Source organism: Ranitomeya imitator, chromosome 1 (genome assembly GCF_032444005.1).
Source record: "Ranitomeya imitator isolate aRanImi1 chromosome 1, aRanImi1.pri, whole genome shotgun sequence".
Lineage (NCBI taxonomy): Eukaryota > Metazoa > Chordata > Amphibia > Anura > Dendrobatidae > Ranitomeya > Ranitomeya imitator.
The window spans coordinates 647,875,889-647,897,339 of record NC_091282.1 but is presented as its reverse complement, the minus strand read 5'-3'; the positions used below and the strand labels follow the sequence as shown (position 1 = coordinate 647,897,339).

The 21,451-nt window shown below is 45.5% G+C and overlaps 1 protein-coding gene across 10 annotated transcripts in view; it reads left to right on the top strand.

Moving 5' to 3' along the window:
- Positions 1-21,451, top strand: part of LOC138638785 (SLAM family member 7-like) — a 60,354-nt gene that overhangs the window by 14,687 nt on the left and 24,216 nt on the right. For 7 of the 10 annotated variants that reach the window (XR_011312555.1, XM_069728382.1, XM_069728374.1 and 4 more), the window contains exons 2-3: positions 14,377-14,703; positions 16,800-17,078. Coding sequence is in view for 6 of the 10 variants with exons in the window: in XM_069728382.1 (XP_069584483.1) it covers positions 14,377-14,703; positions 16,800-17,078 (606 nt within the window). In the remaining 4 variants the exon portion in view is untranslated. Of the gene's footprint in view, positions 1-14,376; positions 14,704-16,799; positions 17,079-19,468; positions 19,570-21,451 lie in introns of all 10 variants that reach the window. The other 3 variants (XR_011312554.1, XR_011312551.1, XR_011312553.1) reach the window with 1 other exon arrangement.

Genomic DNA, 21,451 nt, shown 5'->3' with positions numbered 1-21,451 from the left:
GGTGACTGTGGAGGCCAGGTCATCTGGCGTAGCACCCCATCACTTTCCTTATTGGCCAAATAGCCCTTACACAGCCTGGAGGTGTGTTTGGGGTCATTGTCCTGTTGAAAAATAAATGATGGTCCAACTAAACGCAAACCGGATGGAATAGCATGCCGCTGCAAGATGCTGTGGTAGCCATGCTGGTTCAGTATGCCTTCAATTTTGAATAAATCCCCAACAGTGTCACCAGCAAAGCACCCCACACCATCACACCTCCTCCTCCATGCTTCACGGTGGGAACCAGGCATGTAGAGTCCATCCGTTCACCTTTTCTGCATCGCACAAAGACACGGTGGTTGGAACCAAAGATCTCAAATTTGGACTCATCAGACCAAAGCACAGATTTCCACTGGTCTAATGTCCATTCCTTGAGTTCTTTAGCCCAAACAAGTCTCTTCTGCTTGTTGCCTGTCCTTAGCAGTGGTTTCCTAGCAGCTATTTTACCATGAAGGCCTGCTGCACAAAGTCTGCTCTTAACAGTTGTTGTAGAGATGTGTCTGCTGCTAGAACTCTGTGTGGCATTGACCTGGTCTCTAATCTGAGCTGCTGTTAACCTGCGATTTCTGAGGCTGGTGACTCAGATAAACTTATCCTCAGAAGCAGAGGTGACTCTTGGTCTTCCTTTACTGGGGCGGTCCTCATGTGAGCCAGTTTCTTTGTAGCGCTTGATGGTATTTGCCACTGCACTTGGGGACACTTTCAAAGTTTTCCCAATTTTTCAGACTGATTGACCTTCATTTCTTAAAGTAATGATGGCCACTCGTTTTTTAAATATTCCAGTTGCAAATCTTTATTCATTACATTATTCATTTAGAGTTGAGAACAATAAAACATAAAAATTATCAATATAAATGAAAATTAATATCCAAAGAAGTTATGGATTTGGAATGATACTCAAAATCGCCCTGCACGGTATTGGGCTGTAAGCACAACACCCACTTGTGGATGTCGGGCCCTCATATCATCTGCATGGAGCCTTTTTCTGACAGTTTGAGCAGATACATGGATGTTAGTGGCCTGCTGGAGATCATTTCGCAAGGCTCTGGCACTTTTCTTATTTCTCCTTGCACAAAGTAGGAGGTAGTGGCCATGCGAATAGGTTGTTGCCCTCCTATGGCCCCCTGCACATATCTCAGTGTACTGGCCTGTCTTCTTAAATCTGCTCTGGACACTGTGCTCACAGACACAGTTACCCTTCTTTCCACAGCTCACATTGATGTGCCGTCCTGGATGAGCTGCACTACATGAGCAACTTCTGTGGTTGCAGACATCGGCTCATGCTACTGTGCCTCTAGGAGCGAGAGAATTTACACTACTGAGCATCATTTCCTTGTCTTGAGGTATTTCCTCTGAAGTTATATCAGCCCATAATTAGATTTTCCACTTTGATTTTGAGGATCATTGCAAATTCAGACCTCCATGGGATATTAATTTTGAGTTACATTGATAATTGTGATGTTCTGAATACATTCCATAATGTAATGAATAAAGATTCGCAACTGGAATATTTCATACAGTGATACCTAGGATGTGGGATTTTAGTGTCCCCTTAATCCTGCAAAGGGGAGGTTATAGAAGTCAGTTTCACGGTACACATTCATGGTACAGTCTTAACACAGCAACAAGACACAAAGTAATTATTCGGCATCAGCAAGTTGTCTCCCAAGCAAAGACTTCAAAGCAGTCTGCGGTGTCCAAATGTGCTTTTCAAGCTTTTTTTTTTTTTAAGAAGATGTGCAATGTTGCGGAGCTTAGACACAGTAGTCGGGCCCAAAGAAACTTAATGCAGCAAATGAAAGACAAATTATGCTTACTTCCAATGGAAATTGGAAGATATCCAGTAGTTCCATCAGCTCAGAACTGACAGCAGCCAAAGGCACCCAGCTACACCCATCAACTGTTCGGAGAAGTCTTGCCAGAAGTGGTCTTCCTCAAAGAATTATGGCCAAAAGCTAGACCTTCTACTTGGAAACAAGGCCAAACTCCGCTATGCATCAAAACTCTCCACATTCTCCTCCAAATCTCAAAACTTTTCAAATACTATGAGTTTCCACTCAGTTTCAGCAAAAAGACTCTGTGTTCACTAGACCTGAGTGAGATTTATGTTGCTCCATAAACGTGACACAAGAAAAGCGACAGTTCGACAGTTCGTGTATATCAGTGGCAAACTCGGTGCAATATAAATGTATCCACAGATATTACTTGCACTATCCATTGTATAATACAGCTGAATCCTTTACTTGCATTGCCTGCCAGATTGTAGACTTCTTCACAGTGATGTGCCTGGGCCTTTTGGAGTGACTCAGTAGACAGGAAATGCTGGGGTGGCATTGCACTGTTTCTGCTTTAAAAATGTATTTTTGGTGGCCCCGAGCCCCCTGTAGAGCCTCTGCCTCCCACTGAAATGCACTGTGACGACACAGCTGTCGGGTGACCTGGGATCAGGGGCTCCTTTCCTGGCCCTAACACTAGGGGCTAGACAGGCTGAACACATGTGGGAATTCCCTAGCAACCAGGCAACCCCCACATGTACTCAACCTGGCTAGTAGCCATAAATCATTCAGCTGAGGTGACAAAAGCTAAATCTCCGAACACTAACTAATACTCGGAGATCACCCAAGCAATGAGTACACTCGCTCATCACTAATTACCACCTCTTTGCTAAAGAGCAAACATGCAGAGAGACTTTGGTCTCATTGTCGAATGCCTAACTCCTCGTTAATGGTAATTATCACAGAGGAGACACTGCCAGTTGTCCATTAATATTGGGTTTTTATTTATCTAATCAATAATGGACATTATACAATCTGTAAATGCAATGATGACCATTGTGTTGAATACAACATTGCCCTCCGTGAGTGGCTTGGCCGTGGGTCAGTGAGTGATGGTCTGGAAAGATGTCTAACGGGTAAGGTTTCTCCTTGTGGAGAGTGACATACCAGCTCTGTCTTGTCAAGGTAAGGAGGCTTATTCTCCGCGCAATGCTCCTCTGGGAAATTTAATATGCAAATTGCCTCCTCAGAGGGAAAGAAGACTTGAACTCTATAGCGCTGGAAACATATATATCCTTGGAGGCTCACACAAAACTCCCCGTGATATCCAGTGGTAGTTAGGCTATTGTTGAGTATAGTCAGTGCCATTGTGAAACTGTACACTGGTGCAGTGAGTTCTGGGTTCCTCCTGGTGCAAGACAATGCCGGATTCATGTGGCCAAAGTGTGTTTGCAATTCCTGGATGACAAATACATTGATGCTTTTAACTAGACCTTTTCAGTTTTCTTTTTTTTACTTGATTTTCCATGTGAGCAGAGTATATGCTTTGTTGAACAAAAGTGACCATGTTATTTCTTAACTTTCATTTTCTTGGTGGATGGACCCCAATTTCGTGGTTCATAGTGCTGTTCAAGACCTCCAGTACTCCTGCAGGAAATGAGCAGAGACCAATATTGGGAGCCCCATGCTGCATGTGACAATAGGCTATTGTACATAGTTATCTTATACCAGGTGGCCCTTTGTGAAGTTAGACAGGAGTGAGCAGGTGGTGAGGGACGGAAGGGTGGGGTAGCGTTGACTCCTATGTCAATCAATTGAAGACGGAGCGAGGAACGTTTTTATGACTAGTGGCCAAGTTGTAGAAGCACTACTATGACTACTGCTGTGGGACGGGGCTGCTTTGACCACATTGAGAGGAATTTGCTATAGCTAATGTTATATTGAGTTGAAGACCACTATAAGAAGGCAAGCTGCTGTGACTGTTGTGAGGGTGAGGCTGCTGTGGCTACTGTGAATAGGAGGTTGCTGAAACCACTTGAAAGATGGGCTATTATGACCACTGTTAGAGGCTGCCATGACTACGGTTTAGACACAAAACATCCCAAATTGCAAATGACCATATCAAGAATTCTGCATACCCTACACAAGCAAGGAATAACATGAAATGTCATCCCTGAAATCTGCAGAATTGTGTGTGCAGCTCTGGAATATAATAAATGCTGTAACTAAGGAAAAACTGTCCCAAACAAATATATGTAGAGTATTTGTGGTGAAATAATTTACCAACGTTCCCTACTTTGTTCGGCATTTTTATGTGTTTGCATTTCGAGAAGTGTCTTCTTCACAAGAGACACAAAGTAAATAAAGGGGAACAAAAAGCAAATATAGTTCTCCTGTTAGGAAAATGTATCCTATGATTCAGACCGCAACGCCATCTGTCAGGGAATTCATTTGGTTATACCCAAAGCAAGGAGGGATGAGATATCCGCCTCGTAAACTCTTCTTATTGCACTAAGGGCCTGTGCGATACCTTCTATTGATGCTTTGCCATATAGTGCCCAAACACAGTCACACGGTGTCTGAATAGTACTGTGCTACTGGAGCGGTGAGACCTGGTAGGTCAATGCGGGTCCTACTGCTGAGATCGCCACTGATGGCCAGAACTGGGGACTTCTGCTCCCTGTTCTCTCCTTGTCCTCCCCTGACCACAAAACTGACATGTTAGATACGAAGATAGTCAAGCTCCTTCTTCAACTTGCGGCTCCATACATCTCCATCTACCTGTGGTCTTGCAACCAAAGGAGTGCTGGTTCGAAAGTCCCCCATTCTGATGAGCTTGATAATGGCGCTTCCAGTGGATCGGATCAGAATCCTCTTTTAAGACACCTATTGTAAATCTCTAACATGACTGTGAGCATGCTTAAGAGATCACAAATATGCAGTTTTTCACAAATATTTAAACCCAAATAATGCCAGACAATAAAAATTAAAACTGCCCACACAATACTACTATTGCTGAAACAACCCCAACCTATAGCGATAACCTCAGCACCAACAATGAGAAACGAGGATGTGTTTGCTGCTAATGTGATTTTATTTTGGTCCGGCACCAATGAAACAACAGATATTGTCAACGTTTCGACCAGCTTGTCGTCTTTATCAGGGACATCTGTGTGGATAGTGGCCGGGTGACTGTATATGTAGCACATCTGATTCATCGGGCTCCATATACTGTCACCCGGCCACTATACACACAGATGTCCCCGATAAAGACCACAAGCTGGTCGAAACGTTGGACAATATCTGTTGTTTCATTGGTGCCGGACCAAAATAAAATCACATTAGCAGCAAACACATCCTCGTTTCTCATTGGCGGTACTGAGATTTTCGCTTTATGTCTGCAGGACCATCGTCTCTTCCGTAATAGGCAGTGTTGCCAGCTTGACCTTACGTGAAGCAATACCAACCACCATACTATACCTAAGTACTATTTTTTTCCTGGCACCCAAATAACACTACCCTATAGCACGCGTATAACTCTATGAATAATACTGCTATTCAGTGCCCAATGATTATTTTGGTTCACGTCCCTGCTTTAATAAGGAGAGGCTCTGCCACTTTCTATAAATGTGTGATGGGGGTAATGTAGAACCCTACGATAATGGTGACTACACAGAGCCCATGGTGTGACAATAGGAGAGAACACGTCCACTGCAACGTTCCCTGATACATAACTTCCTCTATGAGTAATCATGGTCTTGTTCTTTTGCCTTGTTCCTGACCAGAATTGAGCGACTTCCTACTTCTTAGGTCACAATCCCCCTGCAGTAACCGTACGCTTTCTCACGACATGGTGTCTGAGGCCGTGTCTGGTGCTGCTGCTTATCCTTCAGTCATGCAGATAGGGCTGAACTACGGCAACAGGTACAGTCACAAAGTATTGGAAGTTATACTCATCATTGTGGGTCTCACAGGTCAAGCCTTTATGGCCATTAATGCTAAATCCTGGAAGACTCCATAAATATACTTAGATAATCCCTCACTTCCCACATTCATATAGGGAACTTCTGTATTGTTCCTTCCACTCCATAATCACTCTGTGTCTACAGGGTGTGAACATTTTTACTTCTCCATATAAAGGGTCAAAGAGTAAAAAATGAATAATTCTTATATATGATTTGCCTATTTCTGTGTTACGCCATATATTATTTTGGAATTTTGTATGAAATACGAAATATTGACAACGCATTGATTTTAATGGGAATGTAATACTACATTTCACCTTTGGAGGCGCTGTAGTAGAACTAAACATGTGCTGCTGGTTTCCTCTACAAAGGATCATTGGTGATTTTCATAGTTGGCATCTGTTGTGGATTTCCCAGGGGAAAGGGGCATGCGGTACGTGGGCTTGTGCTGAACACAGGAGTCACACAGCACAAGCCGATCTGTAATACCAGGAAGGGTCCAGTTTTAGACACAGGGAAAAGTCCTGTTTTAGCCACAGGGAGGGGTCCAGTTTTCTAGAAGGCCCTGATGAAAATAGCAGGTTGCTGTTACTTGCAGTGACACAATTTGCTTAGATCAGAAATATGCCAGTTTTGTATATCGCATATATAAACATTTATATGATGTGATCCTTCCTGTTAAATATTTATTCTTACATTCCTGCCCATGAGGAAACACGTTTCTCCCTACGTGATCGTTTTCAAGATTTCCTAACTTTAGAATCCAACTGCAAACTTTGTGTAAGAAATGCGGAAAATCCTTCCTGTACCAGTGCACTCAGGGTACTGTTGTGAATTCGGTTGTCGGGCTCCCTCCTGTGGTCATGAATGGTACTTCGGCTGGTTCTGTCCATGGACTTCCTCTGGTGGGTGTTTCTGAGTTTCACAGGTGACAAGGTTAATTTGTTAGCTGCTGCTCTATTTAACTCCACTTAGATCTTTGCTCCATGCCACCTGTCAATGTTCCAGTATTGGTCTAGTTCACTCCTGGATCGTTCTTGTGACCTGTCTTCCCATCAGAAGCTAAGTTCCAGCTTGTATTTCTTTGGTTTGCTATTTTTCTGTCCAGCTTGCTATTTAATTTGTAGTCTTGCTTGCTGGAAGCTCTGGGACGCAGAGGGAGCACCTCCGCACCGTGAGTCGGTGCGGAGGGTCTTTTTGCGCCCTCTGCGTGGTCTTTTTGTAGGTTTTTGTGCTGACCGCAAAGTAACCTTTCCTATCCTCGGTCTGTTCAGTAAGTCGGGCCTCACTTTGCTAAATCTATTTCATCTCTGTGTTTGTATTTTCATCTTTACTCACAGTCATTATATGTGGGGGGCTGCCTTTTCCTTTTGGGGAATTTCTCTGAGGCAAGGTAGGCTTTATTTTTCTATCTTCAGGGCTAGCTAGTTTCTTAGGCTGTGCCGAGTTGCATAGGGAGCGTTAGGCGCAATCCACGGCTATTTCTAGTATGTTTGATCGGTTTAGGGATTGCGGTCAGCAGAGTTCCCACGTCCCAGAGCTCATCCTTGTTATCAGTAACTATCAGGTCATTCCGTGTGCTCTTAACCACCAGGTCCATTATTGTCCTAACCACCAGGTCATAACAGTACAGGTGGCCCAAAGTACTAATGCATCTCAATAGAGGGATAAGAGAAGTTCTGAGACCATTTTTTTTTCTTTGCAGTGTGTTTTGTCTCTATTTTCCCCTTTACCTCTGGGTGGGTCAGGACACTGGTGTAAACATGGACATTCAAGGTCTGTCCTCTTGGATGGATAATCTCACTACAAGGATACAAAACATTCAAGATTTTGTGGTTCAGAATCCGATGTCAGAGCCTAGGATTCCAATTCCTGATTTGTTTTTTGGTGATAGATCTAAGTTCTGGAATTTCAAAAATAATTGTAAATTGTTTCTTGCCTTGAAACCTCGCTCCTCAGGTGACCCTGTTCAATAAGTAAAGATCATTATTTCTTTGTTACGTGGTGACCCTCAAGACTGGGCATTTTCCCTTGCGCCAGGAGATCCGGCATTGCGTGATGTTGATGCGTTTTTCCTGGCGCTTGGATTGCTTTATGACGAACCCAATTCAGTGGATCAGGCAGAGAAAATCTTGCTGGCTCTGTGTCAGGGTCAGGATGAAGCGGAGATATATTGTCAGAAGTTTAGAAAGTGGTCTGTGCTCACTCAGTGGAATGAATGTGCCCTGGCAGCAATCTTCAGAAAGGGTCTCTCTGAAGCCCTTAAGGATGTCATGGTGGGGTTTCCCATGCCTGCTGGTCTGAATGAGTCTATGTCCTTGGCCATCCAGATCGATCGACGCTTGCGTGAGCGTAAAGCTGTGCACCATTTGGCGGTACTATCTGAGCATGGGCCTGAGCCTATGCAATGTGATAGGACTTTGACCAGAGCTGAACGGCAAGAACACAGACGTCGGAATGGGCTATGTTTTTACTGTGGTGATTCCACTCATGCTACCTCCGATTGTCCTAAGCGCACTAAGCGGTTCGATAGGTCTGCCACCATTGGTACGGTACAGTCTAAATTTCTATTGTCTGTTACTCTGATTTACTCTTTGTCATCCTATTCTGTTATGGCATTTGTGGATTCAGGCGCTGCCCTGAATTTGATGGACTTGGAGTATGCTAGGCGCTGTGGTTTTTTCTTGGAGCCCTTGCAGTATCCTATTCCATTGAGAGGAATTGATGCTACGCCTTTGGCCAAGAATAAGCCTCAGTATTGGACCCAATTGACCATGTGCATGGCTCCTGCACATCAGGAGGATATCCGCTTTCTGGTGTTGCATAATCTGCATGATGTGGTCGTTTTGGGCTTGCCATGGCTACAGGTTCATAATCCAGTATTGGACTGGAAATCTATGTCTGTGTCCAGCTGGGGTTGCCAGGGGGTACATGGTGATGTTCCATTTTTGTCTATTTCGTCTTCCACTCCTTCTGAAGTTCCAGAGTTTTTGTCGGATTATCGGGATGTATTTGATGAGCCCAAAGCCAGTGCCCTACCTCCTCATAGGGATTGCGATTGTGCTATTAATTTGATTCCTGGTAGTAAGTTTCCTAACGGCCGATTGTTCAATTTATCTGTGCCAGAACACGCCGGTATGCAGAGTTATATAAAGGAATTCTTGGAGAAAGGCCATATTCGCCCGTCGTCATCACCGTTAGGAGCAGGGTTATTTTTTGTGGCCAAGAAGGATGGTTCTTTGAGACCTTGTATTGATTACCGCCTTCTTAATAAGATTACTGTCAAATTTCAGTATCCTTTGCCGTTGCTGTCTGATTTGTTTGCTCGTATTAAAGGGGCTAGTTGGTTCACCAAGATAGATCTTCGAGGGGCGCATAATCTTGTGCGTATTAAACAAGGCGATGAATGGAAAACAGCATTTAATACGCCCGAGGGCCATTTTGAGTACCTGGTTATGCCATTCGGGCTTTCCAATGCTCCATCAGTATTTCAGTCCTTTATGCATGACATCTTCCGAGAGTACCTGGATAAATTCCTGATTGTGTATTTGGATGATATTTTGGTCTTTTCGGATGATTGGGAGTCTCATGTGAAGCAGGTCAGAATGATGTTCCAGGTCCTTCGTGCGAATTCCTTGTTTGTGAAGGGGTCAAAGTGTCTCTTTGGAGTTCAGAAGGTTTCATTTTGGGGTTCATTTTTTTCCCCTTCTACTATCGAGATGGACCCTGTTAAAGTCCAGGCCATTTACGATTGGACTCAGCCGACATCTGTGAAGAGCCTGCAAAAGTTCCTGGGCTTTGCTAATTTTTATCGGCGCTTCATCGCTAATTTTTCTACTGTTGCTAAACCGTTGACTGATTTGACCAAGAAGGGTGCTGATGTGGTCAATTGGTCTTCTGCGGCTGTAGAGGCTTTTCAGGAGTTGAAGCGTCGTTTTTCTTCTGCCCCTGTGTTGTGCCAGCCAGATGTTTCGCTTCCGTTTCAGGTTGAGGTTGATGCTTCTGAGATTGGAGCAGGGGCTGTTTTGTCGCAGAGAAGTTCTGATGGCTCGGTGATGAAGCCATGTGCTTTCTTTTCTAGAAAGTTTTCACCTGCTGAGCGTAACTATGATGTTGGTAATCGTGAATTGTTGGCCATGAAGTGGGTATTCGAGGAGTGGCGTCATTGGCTGGAAGGAGCCAAGCATCGCGTGGTGGTCTTGACAGATCACAAGAATTTGACTTATCTTGAGTCTGCCAAACGGTTGAATCCGAGACAGGCTCGATGGTCGTTATTTTTCTCCCGTTTTGATTTTGTGGTTTTGTATCTTCCGGGCTCTAGGAATGTGAAGGCTGATGCCCTGTCAAGGAGTTTTGTGCCTGATTCTCCGGGTGTTCCTGAGCCGGCAGGTATTCTCAAAGAGGGGGTAATTTTGTCTGCCATCTCCCCTGATTTGCGGCGGGTGCTGCAAAAATTTCAGGCTGATAGACCTGACCGTTGCCCAGTGGAAAAACTGTTTGTCCCTGATAGATGGACTAGTAGAGTTATCTCTGAGATTCATTGTTCAGTGTTGGCTGGGCATCCTGGAATCTTTGGTACCAGAGATTTGGTGGCTAGATCCTTCTGGTGGCCGTCTTTGTCGCGGGATGTGCGTTCTTTTGTGCAGTCCTGTGGGACTTGTGCTCGGGCTAAGCCCTGCTGTTCTCGTGCCAGTGAGTTGCTTTTGCCCTTGCCGGTCCTGAAGAGGCCCTGGACGCATATTTCTATGGATTTTATTTCGGATCTCCCCGTCTCTCAAAAGATGTCGGTCATTTGGGTGGTTTGTGATCGCTTTTCTAAGATGGTCCATTTGGTACCTTTGTCTAAATTGCCTTCCTCCTCTGATTTGGTGCCATTATTTTTCCAGCATGTGGTTCGTTTACATGGTATCCCGGAGAACATCGTTTCTGACAGAGGTCCCCAGTTTGTTTCAAGGTTTTGGCGATCCTTTTGTGCTAGGATGGGCATTGATTTGTCTTTTTCCTCGGCTTTTCATCCTCAGACTAATGGCCAAACCGAACGAACTAATCATACTTTGGAAACATATCTGAGATGCTTTGTTTCTGCTGATCAGGATGATTGGGTGTCCTTTTTGCCGTTGGCTGAGTTCGCCCTTAATAATCGGGCCAGCTCGGCTACTTTGGTTTCGCCGTTTTTCTGCAATTCTGGTTTCCATCCTCGTTTCTCTTCAGGGCAGGTTGAGTCTTCAGACTGTCCTGGTGTGGATACTGTGGTGGATAGGTTGCAGCAGATTTGGACTCATGTGGTGGACAATTTGACATTGTCCCAGGAGAAGGCTCAACGTTTCGCTAACCGCCGGCGCTGTGTGGGTCCCCGACTTTGTGTTGGGGATTTGGTTTGGTTGTCGTCTCGTTATGTTCCTATGAAGGTTTCCTCTCCTAAGTTTAAGCCTCGTTTCATTGGTCCGTATAAGATTTCTGAGGTTATCAATCCTGTGTCATTTCGTTTGGCCCTTCCTGCTTCTTTTGCCATCCATAATGTGTTCCATAGATCGTTATTGCGGAGATACGTGGCGCCTGTGGTTCCATCCGTTGATCCTTCTGCCCCGGTGTTAGTTGAGGGGGAGTTGGAGTATGTGGTGGAGAAGATTTTGGATTCTCGTGTTTCGAGACGGAAACTCCAGTACCTGGTCAAGTGGAAGGGTTATGGTCAGGAAGATAATTCCTGGGTTTTTGCCTCTGATGTTCATGCTGCCGATCTGGTTCGTGCCTTTGATTTGGCTCATCCTGGTCGGCCTGGGGGCTCTGGTGAGGGTTCGGTGACCCCTCCTCAAGGGGGGGGTACTGTTGTGATTTCGGTTGTCGGGCTCCCTCCTGTGGTCATGAATGGTACTTCGGCTGGTTCTGTCCATGGACTTCCTCTGGTGGGTGTTCCTGAGTTTCACAGGTGATGAGGTTAATTCGTTAGCTGCTGCTCTATTTAACTCCACTTAGATCTTTGCTCCATGCCACCTGTCAATGTTCCAGTATTGGTCTAGTTCACTCCTGGATTGTTCTTGTGACCTGTCTTCCCATCAGAAGCTAAGTTCCAGCTTGTATTTCTTTGGTTTGCTATTTTTCTGTCCAGCTTGCTATTTAATTTGTAGTCTTGCTTGCTGGAAGCTCTGGGACGCAGAGGGAGCACCTCCGCACCGTGAGTCGGTGCGGAGGGTCTTTTTGCGCCCTCTGCGTGGTCTTTTTGTAGGTTTTTGTGCTGACCGCAAAGTAACCTTTCCTATCCTCAGTCTATTCAGTAAGTCAGGCCTCACTTTGCTAAATCTATTTCATCTCTGTGTTTGTATTTTCATCTTTACTCACAGTCATTATATGTGGGGGGCTGCCTTTTCCTTTGGGGAATTTCTCTGAGGCAAGGTAGGCTTTATTTTTCTATCTTCAGGGCTAGCTAGTTTCTTAGGCTGTGCCGAGTTGCATAGGGAGCGTTAGGCGCAATCCACGGCTATTTCTAGTGTGTTTGATAGGTTTAGGGATTGCGGTCAGCAGAGTTCCCACGTCCCAGAGCTCGTCCTTGTTATCAGTAACTATCAGGTCATTCCGTGTGCTCTTAACCACCAGGTCCATTATTGTCCTGACCACCAGGTCATAACAGGGTACATGCCAGACATGCACCAATCATAGCAAAGCAGCATGCTGTACATGTGCCACCCACACCGGACACATGCCACATGTGCACCACTTACACTGGACACGTGCCACGTATGCACCACTCACACTAAACACATGAAACATATGCACCACTCACGCTGGACACATGCCAGATATGCACCACTCACACTGGACACATGCCAGATATGCACCACTCACACTAAACACATGCCATGTGTGCACCTCTCACACCGGACACATGCAACATATGCACCACTCACACTGGACACATGCCAGATATGCACCACTCACACTGGACACATGCCACATATGCACCCCTCACACTAAACACATGCCACGTGTGCACCTCTCACACCGGACACATGCAACATATGCACCACTCACACTGGACACATGCCAGATATGCACCACTCACACTGGACACATACCACATATGCACCACTCACACTGGACACGTGCCACATATGCACCACTCACACTGGACACGTGCCATGTATGCACCTCTCACACCGGACACGTTCCACGTATGCACCTCTCACACCGGACACATGCCACATATGCACCACTCACACTAAACACATGCCACATGTGCACCTCTCACACCAGACACATGTCACATATGCACCACTCACACTGGACACATGCCACATATGCACCACTCACACTGGACACATGCCATGTGTGCATCTATCACACCCGACACATGCCAGATATGCACCACTCACACTGGACACATGCCACGTGTGCACCTATCACACCGGACACATGCTACATATGCACCACTCACACCGGACACATGCCATGTATGCACCTCTCACACTGGACACGTTCCACGTATGCACCTCTCACACCGGACACATGCCACATATGCACCACTCACACTGGACACGTGCCATGTATGCACCTCTCACACCGGAAACGTGCCACGTGTGCACCACTCACACTGGACACATGCCATGTATGCACCTCCCACACCAGACACGTTCCACGTATGCACCTCTCACACCGGACACGTGCCACGTGTGCACCACTCACACTGGACACGTGCCATGTATGCACCTCTCACACCAGACACGTTCCACGTGTGCACCTCTCACACCAGACACATGCCACATATGCACCACTAACACCAGACACATGTTACATATGCTCCGCTCACACCGGACACGTTCCACGTATGCACCTCTCACACCGGACACATGCCACGTATGCACCACTCACACAGACACATGCCACATATGCACCACTCACACTGGACACGTGCCATGTATGCACCTCTCACACCAGACACGTTCCACGTATGCACCTCTCACACCAGACACATCCCGCATATGCACCACTAACACCAGACACATGTTACATATGCACCGCTCACACTGGACACGTTCCACATATGCACCTCTCACACCGGACACGTTCCACGTATGCACCACTCACACGGACACATGCCACATATGCACCACTCACACTGGACACGTGCCATGTATGCACCTCTCACACCGGACACGTTCCACATATACGCACCTCTCACACCGGACACATGCCACGTATGCACCACTCACACTGGACATATCACACGTATGCACCACTCACACAGAACACATACCACATATGCACCGCTCACACCAGACACATACAATCAGTAGATTTCTCATTATTGGTTAGCCACCACTGTTCCTAGGGGTCCCTCATCTAAGATAGAGGATGTCTTATTACTCCAGAGAGGGCTTTTTCTGTTTTCAAAGTTGTCCAATAAATAGGACAGTAAAGAGGTGGAACTTGTAATGATTTGTGTATAAAGGGGCGTTTCTAGGAACTTTAACAGGCTGGCTCAGGAAGAATATGAGCGGGATTTAAAGGGGATATTAAAGTGCATGGGAATCATTCTGGCTTACAGTCAGTAGATAGAATATCATGTATTATAACAGTGTCTGTAATGTTCCTTTTGTCTATAGGAGGAGAAGCCAATATCCCAGTCCACCATCCGGCTCTACTACACGGCTCTGTCAGTATTTCTTATCCCCCTTCACAGAAGATGGGAACAATTAAGATAATTACCTGGAGGTTTGTTGAGAACGAAACACGTATCACAATAATTGACACCACAGAGAGGCCGTATTATATATATCCATCACAGTTCAGGAACCGTGTACTGATGTCTGAGGACTTATATACAATGACTATAATGGATCTCACCAAGGAGGACGGAGGGATTTACACTATTGATATTACAGATACAAATGGAAGAACAGATTTCTATTCATTCAATGTCACCATCTTTGGTATGTATTCATAGTTTCAGACCGTGTTTCCACCAGAGGAAATGACCATGGAAGTTTACCCACCATCAATAGAGGGCAGGACAGTGACACTTAGTTGCATTGCCCGCTTATTGCCCATCCAAGATATATTACCAATGTAGCCATTAATATAGCTCATTTGTGAGTCACCCCAAATAGATCTTAGTGGCAAATGTTTGGTTCCTCATGTGGATTTTGCCTACGTTTGTGCCAAAATCTTCACTGATTGACAAATTTTTCGCAAAATCAAAGTTAATCTTTCTTTGTCTTTTACCTTCTTTGCGCCTTTTGTAGAAAAAAAACTTTCACTTTAGTTTTTAATTGTATAAAAAATTAGTTAGATTTCCTCTAGGATACTGGAGTATAATCTTGCAAAAATGTAGACACTTTTCAAAAAGTCGAAAAATTATATTTAGATAAGGAAAACCATGTCACTAACTAAGAACGTTAACGTAAAAAAAGGTGAAAATTAAATTAAAAAAAGTTGCAAACAATAAAAAGTAACAATTGGAACCATTTTTACTCTGGAAAAGGGTGCAAAAACAACGAGCAATTGGGGCCATTGTGCTAAGAGGTGACTTGATGTGGAAATAGTTTAGGCTACTTGACGTAGGAGTATTTTTTGACGTAGGAGTATTTTTTGATGTAGGAGTATTTTTTGATGTAGGAGTATTTTTTGACATATTTTTTGGGTCACATCTTGAGAATGTCCAATAGTCTTCATTGGAGCAAACACACAAAAAGAAGCAAAAACAATATAACTTTACATATCGAAGCCAAAGGAGAAAAAGTAGTGGTCCAAAATTTTACAGATCTCAAAATTGAGATGTCTGCTGCTATTTTATGAGTAAAGGGAGCAACATTTTGTGAAGATTTCCTCCACATTAGGTCAGTGGACAATTGTCATCCAGAGACTACAGGAACACTACTCGATTCACCTTATGATCAAATAGGGTAGGGAAAGCCCACATTGTGCTGACAGTGAAGTAGGCCATATTTTTTGGGACCAATATAAGGATTTAATAAAAGGAACTTTAAAAAAGTGGTTTGGTAAAATTGTTGAAAATATGTGATCTATTGTAATCTGATGTGCTTGTGCTGAGAAATCAAGCTGTTGGAGTCACATGCAAATTAGCCTGAAAGTGCACTGGGGGTGTGCACTGTGTACATGTATCTTAAGCACATCAGGCCACCCCTATTGTGTTTCTAAAAAGAGAGGGTTAGTCTTCGCGCATGTGAATAGACACCCCCAATGCACTTTGATTTACATGTGGTTTTACAGCTCGATCGGATTATAGCAAAGCAAGTATGGATTTTATTGTTGTTCTCTGAGCTGTGGAGCCAGAACAGTAATTAGATTAGTAATATCATCCTGATGGGCTCCCACTATGAGGGGATTATAGGCCAGACTCATCTTTTCTCAGCTGCTAGAATAAATAGCCCTATAACGCGTTGTCGCTCAACTGTAGTAACGGCAGCAGATGTCACACTCCGTGCAAGATAACGTCGCTTATCTGTTAGATTTGTTTGCTTGGGGCAGATGAGCTCTGAAAGTAAATGATTAGTAGAGGTTCATTTGTTAGTAAATATGAATTAAGATTACAGATGAGTGATGAATATACTTGTTACTCGAGATTTCTCGAGCACGCTCGGGGGTCCTCCATGTATTTTTTAGTGCTCGGAGATTTAGTTTTCATCCCCGCAGCTGAATGATTTACATCTGTTAGCCAGCATAAGTACATGTGGGGGTTGCCTGGTTGCTAGGGAATCCCCACATGTACTTATGCTGGCTAACAGATGTAAATCTTTCAGCTGCGACAATAAAAACTAAATCTCCGAGCACTAAAAAATACTCGGAGGACCCCCGAGCATGCTCGAGAAATCTCGAGTAACGAGTATATTCCCTCATCACTAATTATGATCTGATCAATGCAGAGGATATGCTACTTAGAAATAGACTAATCTGTATCAAAAAGGAAAAGGGGCACCAGCGGCCACGGTGACAGCAAGTGTGGCCGGGGCCTTCAACTTCTAAAGAAAAGGTCTGCAGTGGCTTATAATATTTTCTCTCATTGCAGAGCCTGCTCCCCGGCCGACCATAGCGACTCATGTAAAGGAGGGAACCAGAGAACAATGTAATATCACCCTCCATTGTTCTGTCCCATCACACACATCAGATCTGTCCTACACCTGGAAATACAAACCTCAGAACTCTACATATCAGCTGTATGGTGATGGAAGCACCATCCAGATATCACTATCCCCGGATCACCAGGACATGGAGCTTGTGTGTATCGTCCAGAACCCGGCCGACCAGAAGAACGTCTCTACCAGAGTAACATCCTGCAGTAATAAAGGTGGGTAGTCACACAAGTGTCATGTCTATATCTTGTGTCTGTGACTCACCGAGTACATACTGTAACGCCAGTGTTCCTGCATGCCTCAGCTCCGCCCTCCCAAAATGGACATAGACTTACTCACCTCCCAGGCTGCCCTGTCGTGTCTTCTGCTCTGGATCCCTCGTCCCTGTCTCGGCATGCGCCGCACTTCTCCCATAGCGGTGCGCTTAGGATGCATACGCATGCACTCCCAGTAACCTAAAGAGACAGAGCGCACAGTCCTTTGTGTCCCCAGCAAATAGCTGGGAGACACCTGTAGGGAGGTGCCTGAGCAACAATTGAGAATTGCAGTATGCTAGTGGAGCGCCCCCAGACGCAGGGCCACGGGGTACTCGGTACCGGTCCTCTCTGTCTCGGTGCTGGGGTTGTCACGGTGGCTAGACCTGGTCCGTGACCCTGCTAAGGGGCGTCCAATGAAAGGTGATGCAAGTTTGTCAAGGATTCGTGACGCCACCTGTGGTTTTCGGTCAGGGTGACCGACGCTGCTTAGGGGCCCGCTGGGATGATGGAATGGCAGCTAGATGGTATACCTTCCCACAGGTGAAGTATATCCCCAGGGCTTCCCAGTAGTGTAGGTGGCGATGATGTGAGGCGCAGTTAATAACGAGGACACAGGGTTGCAGTCTCTTTACCTTCTTACTGAAGACTTCGGGATCCGCAATCCAGAGCACTGCTAACAGGGCTGGCTGAGTCTGGCCGGTCCGAAGCCACATCCAGAGTTCCCTTTGCAGGTGGAAATCAGTGCCTACCACTAGCGCCTGTGTGTTGTAGTTCTTCCCTGCTGAGCATTCGGGATAGTCCTCACAACTTTCGTATTCGTTCTTTCTCTCTCCGTCCCCCAAGTATATCTGGCTAGGATGCACCCGTTTGACGGGAAGGCTCGGAGCTATTCTGGGACCCTAGAGACGCCCCTCTCCATGCTTGCTCCCTATGTCTGCTTAGGTGATGTAAGGTAGACAGCCAACCTATAATCAACTGTCCTGCCGCTGTTTGAAGTAATGCTTGGAGTCAGTTACTTCCTCGGTGTTCCGGCCACAAGCTACGTGCCTCAGTAGGATATTGCCGATCTCGGGGCACGACTCCTACTGGTTCTCCTTTGTGCTGTGATCTCGTTTCTCACTTCTCCACAATATCCTTTGCTTTGTGTCCTTCCTTAAGATGCCGCCGCAAGGTAGTGCAGGCGCGGCTCCGTAACGTTCTGTCCTTCTGCTAGGTACCTGCCAGGAACCCACCCCTGACAGGTCCTCCCTGGAGCTCTCCCAGGCTGCGTTCTTCCTAACTTCCTATCCAACCCCCAGTTTTACCAGAGTGTGAGGAGTGGCCTAATACATAGTGCCTTTTGCTCCCCCTGGTGGCCGGAGTGTGAAGTGTAATGTGTGACTGTGATACCTGGTCAGGTGAACTCCTTTAGTGCAATCAGACATAACATCACTCCCCTTAGTGGCAGAGCGACATTACTGCAACGACCAGGACTCTGGGGTGCTGGACTAGCTGCATGCCTGTTGTCAGGTTCCTGAACTTGCATCTGTTCTGTTACATGTTCCAGTCTGATCTGATCTGTATCTATATTTTGAACCTGAAATCGCACCTGTGGTAGCTGTGCCTGAACCTGATATGGCGGTATGTGAGCCAGAAATCACTTTGGTGGTACCTGAATCCGAGACCGCTCTGGCAGTACGTGAACCTGAAACCGCATCTTCAATACCTGAGTCTGAAATCACACCGGTAGTATGTGAGTCTGAAACCGCCCCTGCGGTACCTGAGCCTGAAACTACTTCGGCTGTACATGATCCAAAAACCGCTCTGATGGCATCTGAACTCAAAATCACTTTGACTGTACCTGAACCTGAAACTGCTCCTGTGGTTGCTGAACCTGAAACCACCCTGACAGCACATGAACCTGTGCTTACTGCCCTATCCCATCTGTGCTAGCACTACTACCTGTTCCACTATTCTTTGGTCCCCACCGAAAGGGGCTCTAGTGAAAAATCAAGTTGTCACCTAGTTACACCCCTCCAGGCTATCTCTGCCCCATGGCACAGTGAGTTCATGAACCATATGTGTTTCAGATACATTACTCATCCTGTATTGATCCAGAGTTATATCATGTATTATATTCCAGAGTTAAACTCACTATTCTGCTGGTGGGGTCACTCTCTATATAATTACATTTTTGATCATGTACTGTTCCTAAGTTATATCCTGTATTACACTCCATAGCTGTGTAGGGTATCAGCCGCTGCTAAGAACTGAATTACACTGTGACTTTAAGAGACTATGCTCGTCTCTGATTTGTGTGCACTTGGACTAGTCCTTTCTCACCTGCAGTTTGCTGTGTCTTGGTTTAGAACAAGAAGCAAAAAATGTGTCGGTTCAGGAAGTGAAGAGGGATCCTTGTGCCTTTGAGAGACAGGCAGGACAAAGAGTATGTCCTTACAATGAAAGACAGGTAAATGAACTTACGGCTTCAAGGGAGAAGATAGTGCCTGGTTACCACAGGATCAATCACCAGGACCGTGTCAGAAAGAAAGAGTTGCATCATACAGCCAGTGTAGTTCTCCCTGAGCAGAGAAAACAGAGCTGTGGTATCAGTAATCTCTCAACATTGAAAGTGAGAACAATACTTGACCAGATGCGGAAGAAGACGGATCAGTTAACCTGATGTAAGAGCTCAACGTAACAAACTCAGCTCCACTACATCAGGACCAAGCAGCATCTATCAAATTTTCTCCTAAGCTCTGTGAATGTACATCTGTGTTCAACTGTGTTAGAGTGTAGAGCAGTCTTCTTTAGCTAGGACGCTGCAGCAGCACGGCCTGATTATCGGAAGGCAGGTAGGAAGTTAGAAAAAGAATAGTTTGTAGAAATTGTTTATACTTTTTGTTTTGAACTTTTCATTGCCATAGCTGGAGCGCAGCTTATGTGACATGCTCCAGTTATCTCTCCATGTATCTATTATTGCTGTTATCGTTACAATAACGGTCAATCTTATTTTCCGGCATACAATCCTCTATCTTTCAGTAAGAGTTTTGTTTCTACCTCCTTGTCTACTATACCATAATTGAGTCCTGCCCGGCTACAGCTTCGCTGTGTACATACATTACATTACTTATCCTGAGTTACATCCTGTATTATACTCCAGAGCTGCACTCACTATTCTGCTGGTGCAGTCACTGTGTACATACATTACATTACTTATCCTGAGCAGGGCCGTATTTAGAGTTTCTGCTGCCCTAGGCACTTTTAGTGCTGCCTCCCCCTTTGGTGAGTATGACACTATCGGCAGTGACTTTGGCAAAAATCGCTGATGTGAAAGTCGCCTTTTGCAGCAGATCCGACAGTTTTTCCGCATCTGCCGCGTAATGGATCACTTAGGGCAACACTGCGTTCGGCCTCATTCATTCCCTATGGGACTTACAGACATGTGCGGCTCTTGCGGTTTTGCCGCCATCCGGCAAATGCGGTACTTGCAGCAATGAGAAAAAACACTACTAGCAGTGTTTTATGTATCATCGTAAGTGCAAAACCGCAATTGCCGCACATGTTCGCAAGTAGCCATCATTACCTGTCCCTGCACCTTGCTAGCTCATCCCTATCCAACCCTCCCTGACCTAAAACTACACTATAAAGCTTCAGAAAAGCAATTTATTAACTGCCATATTCCTATGATAATGAGGGCTCTAGGCTACGGCGTAGACTGGGACGGGCAGTCTCCGGGTCTCCATCCTCTCTGTGCACACCCTCAGTCCCTGCCTCACTGCCTGTGCACAGACCTCCCTCCACCGCACCCGGTAATCACCGCTCGCAGTAGCATACCAGCAGAGGTGTATCTAGGGTTTCTGGCACCCGGGGAAAGAATTCATTTTGGTGCCCCCCCTCCGCCAAGGACATATGTGATTTGCACACTCAGTCATGTGCCCACGAGCTCCTCTCTCTAATGCTCTCAATGTTCAGTGAAAAATTAAGAGAAGCAGAAGAGAAGCTCGATGTCACAGGACCATAAGAGTATGTGTCCACGTTCAGGATTGCATCAGGATTTGGTCAGGATTTTTCATCAGTATTTGTAGCCAAAACCAGGAGTGGAACAATTAGAGGAAAACTATAATAGAACCATATGCTCCACTTCTGTATTTATCACCCACTCCTGGTTTTGGCTACAAATACTGATGTAAAATACTGACCAAATCCTGATGCAATCCTGAACGTGGACACACACCCTAAGTCTGAAAAATCGCATATGAGTGACGTGTCCATGTGACGACTACTGGAACTTGCAGAGCTGAATCCTGACATCGCAGCTTCTGAATTCTCACAACGCATGCACTGCACTT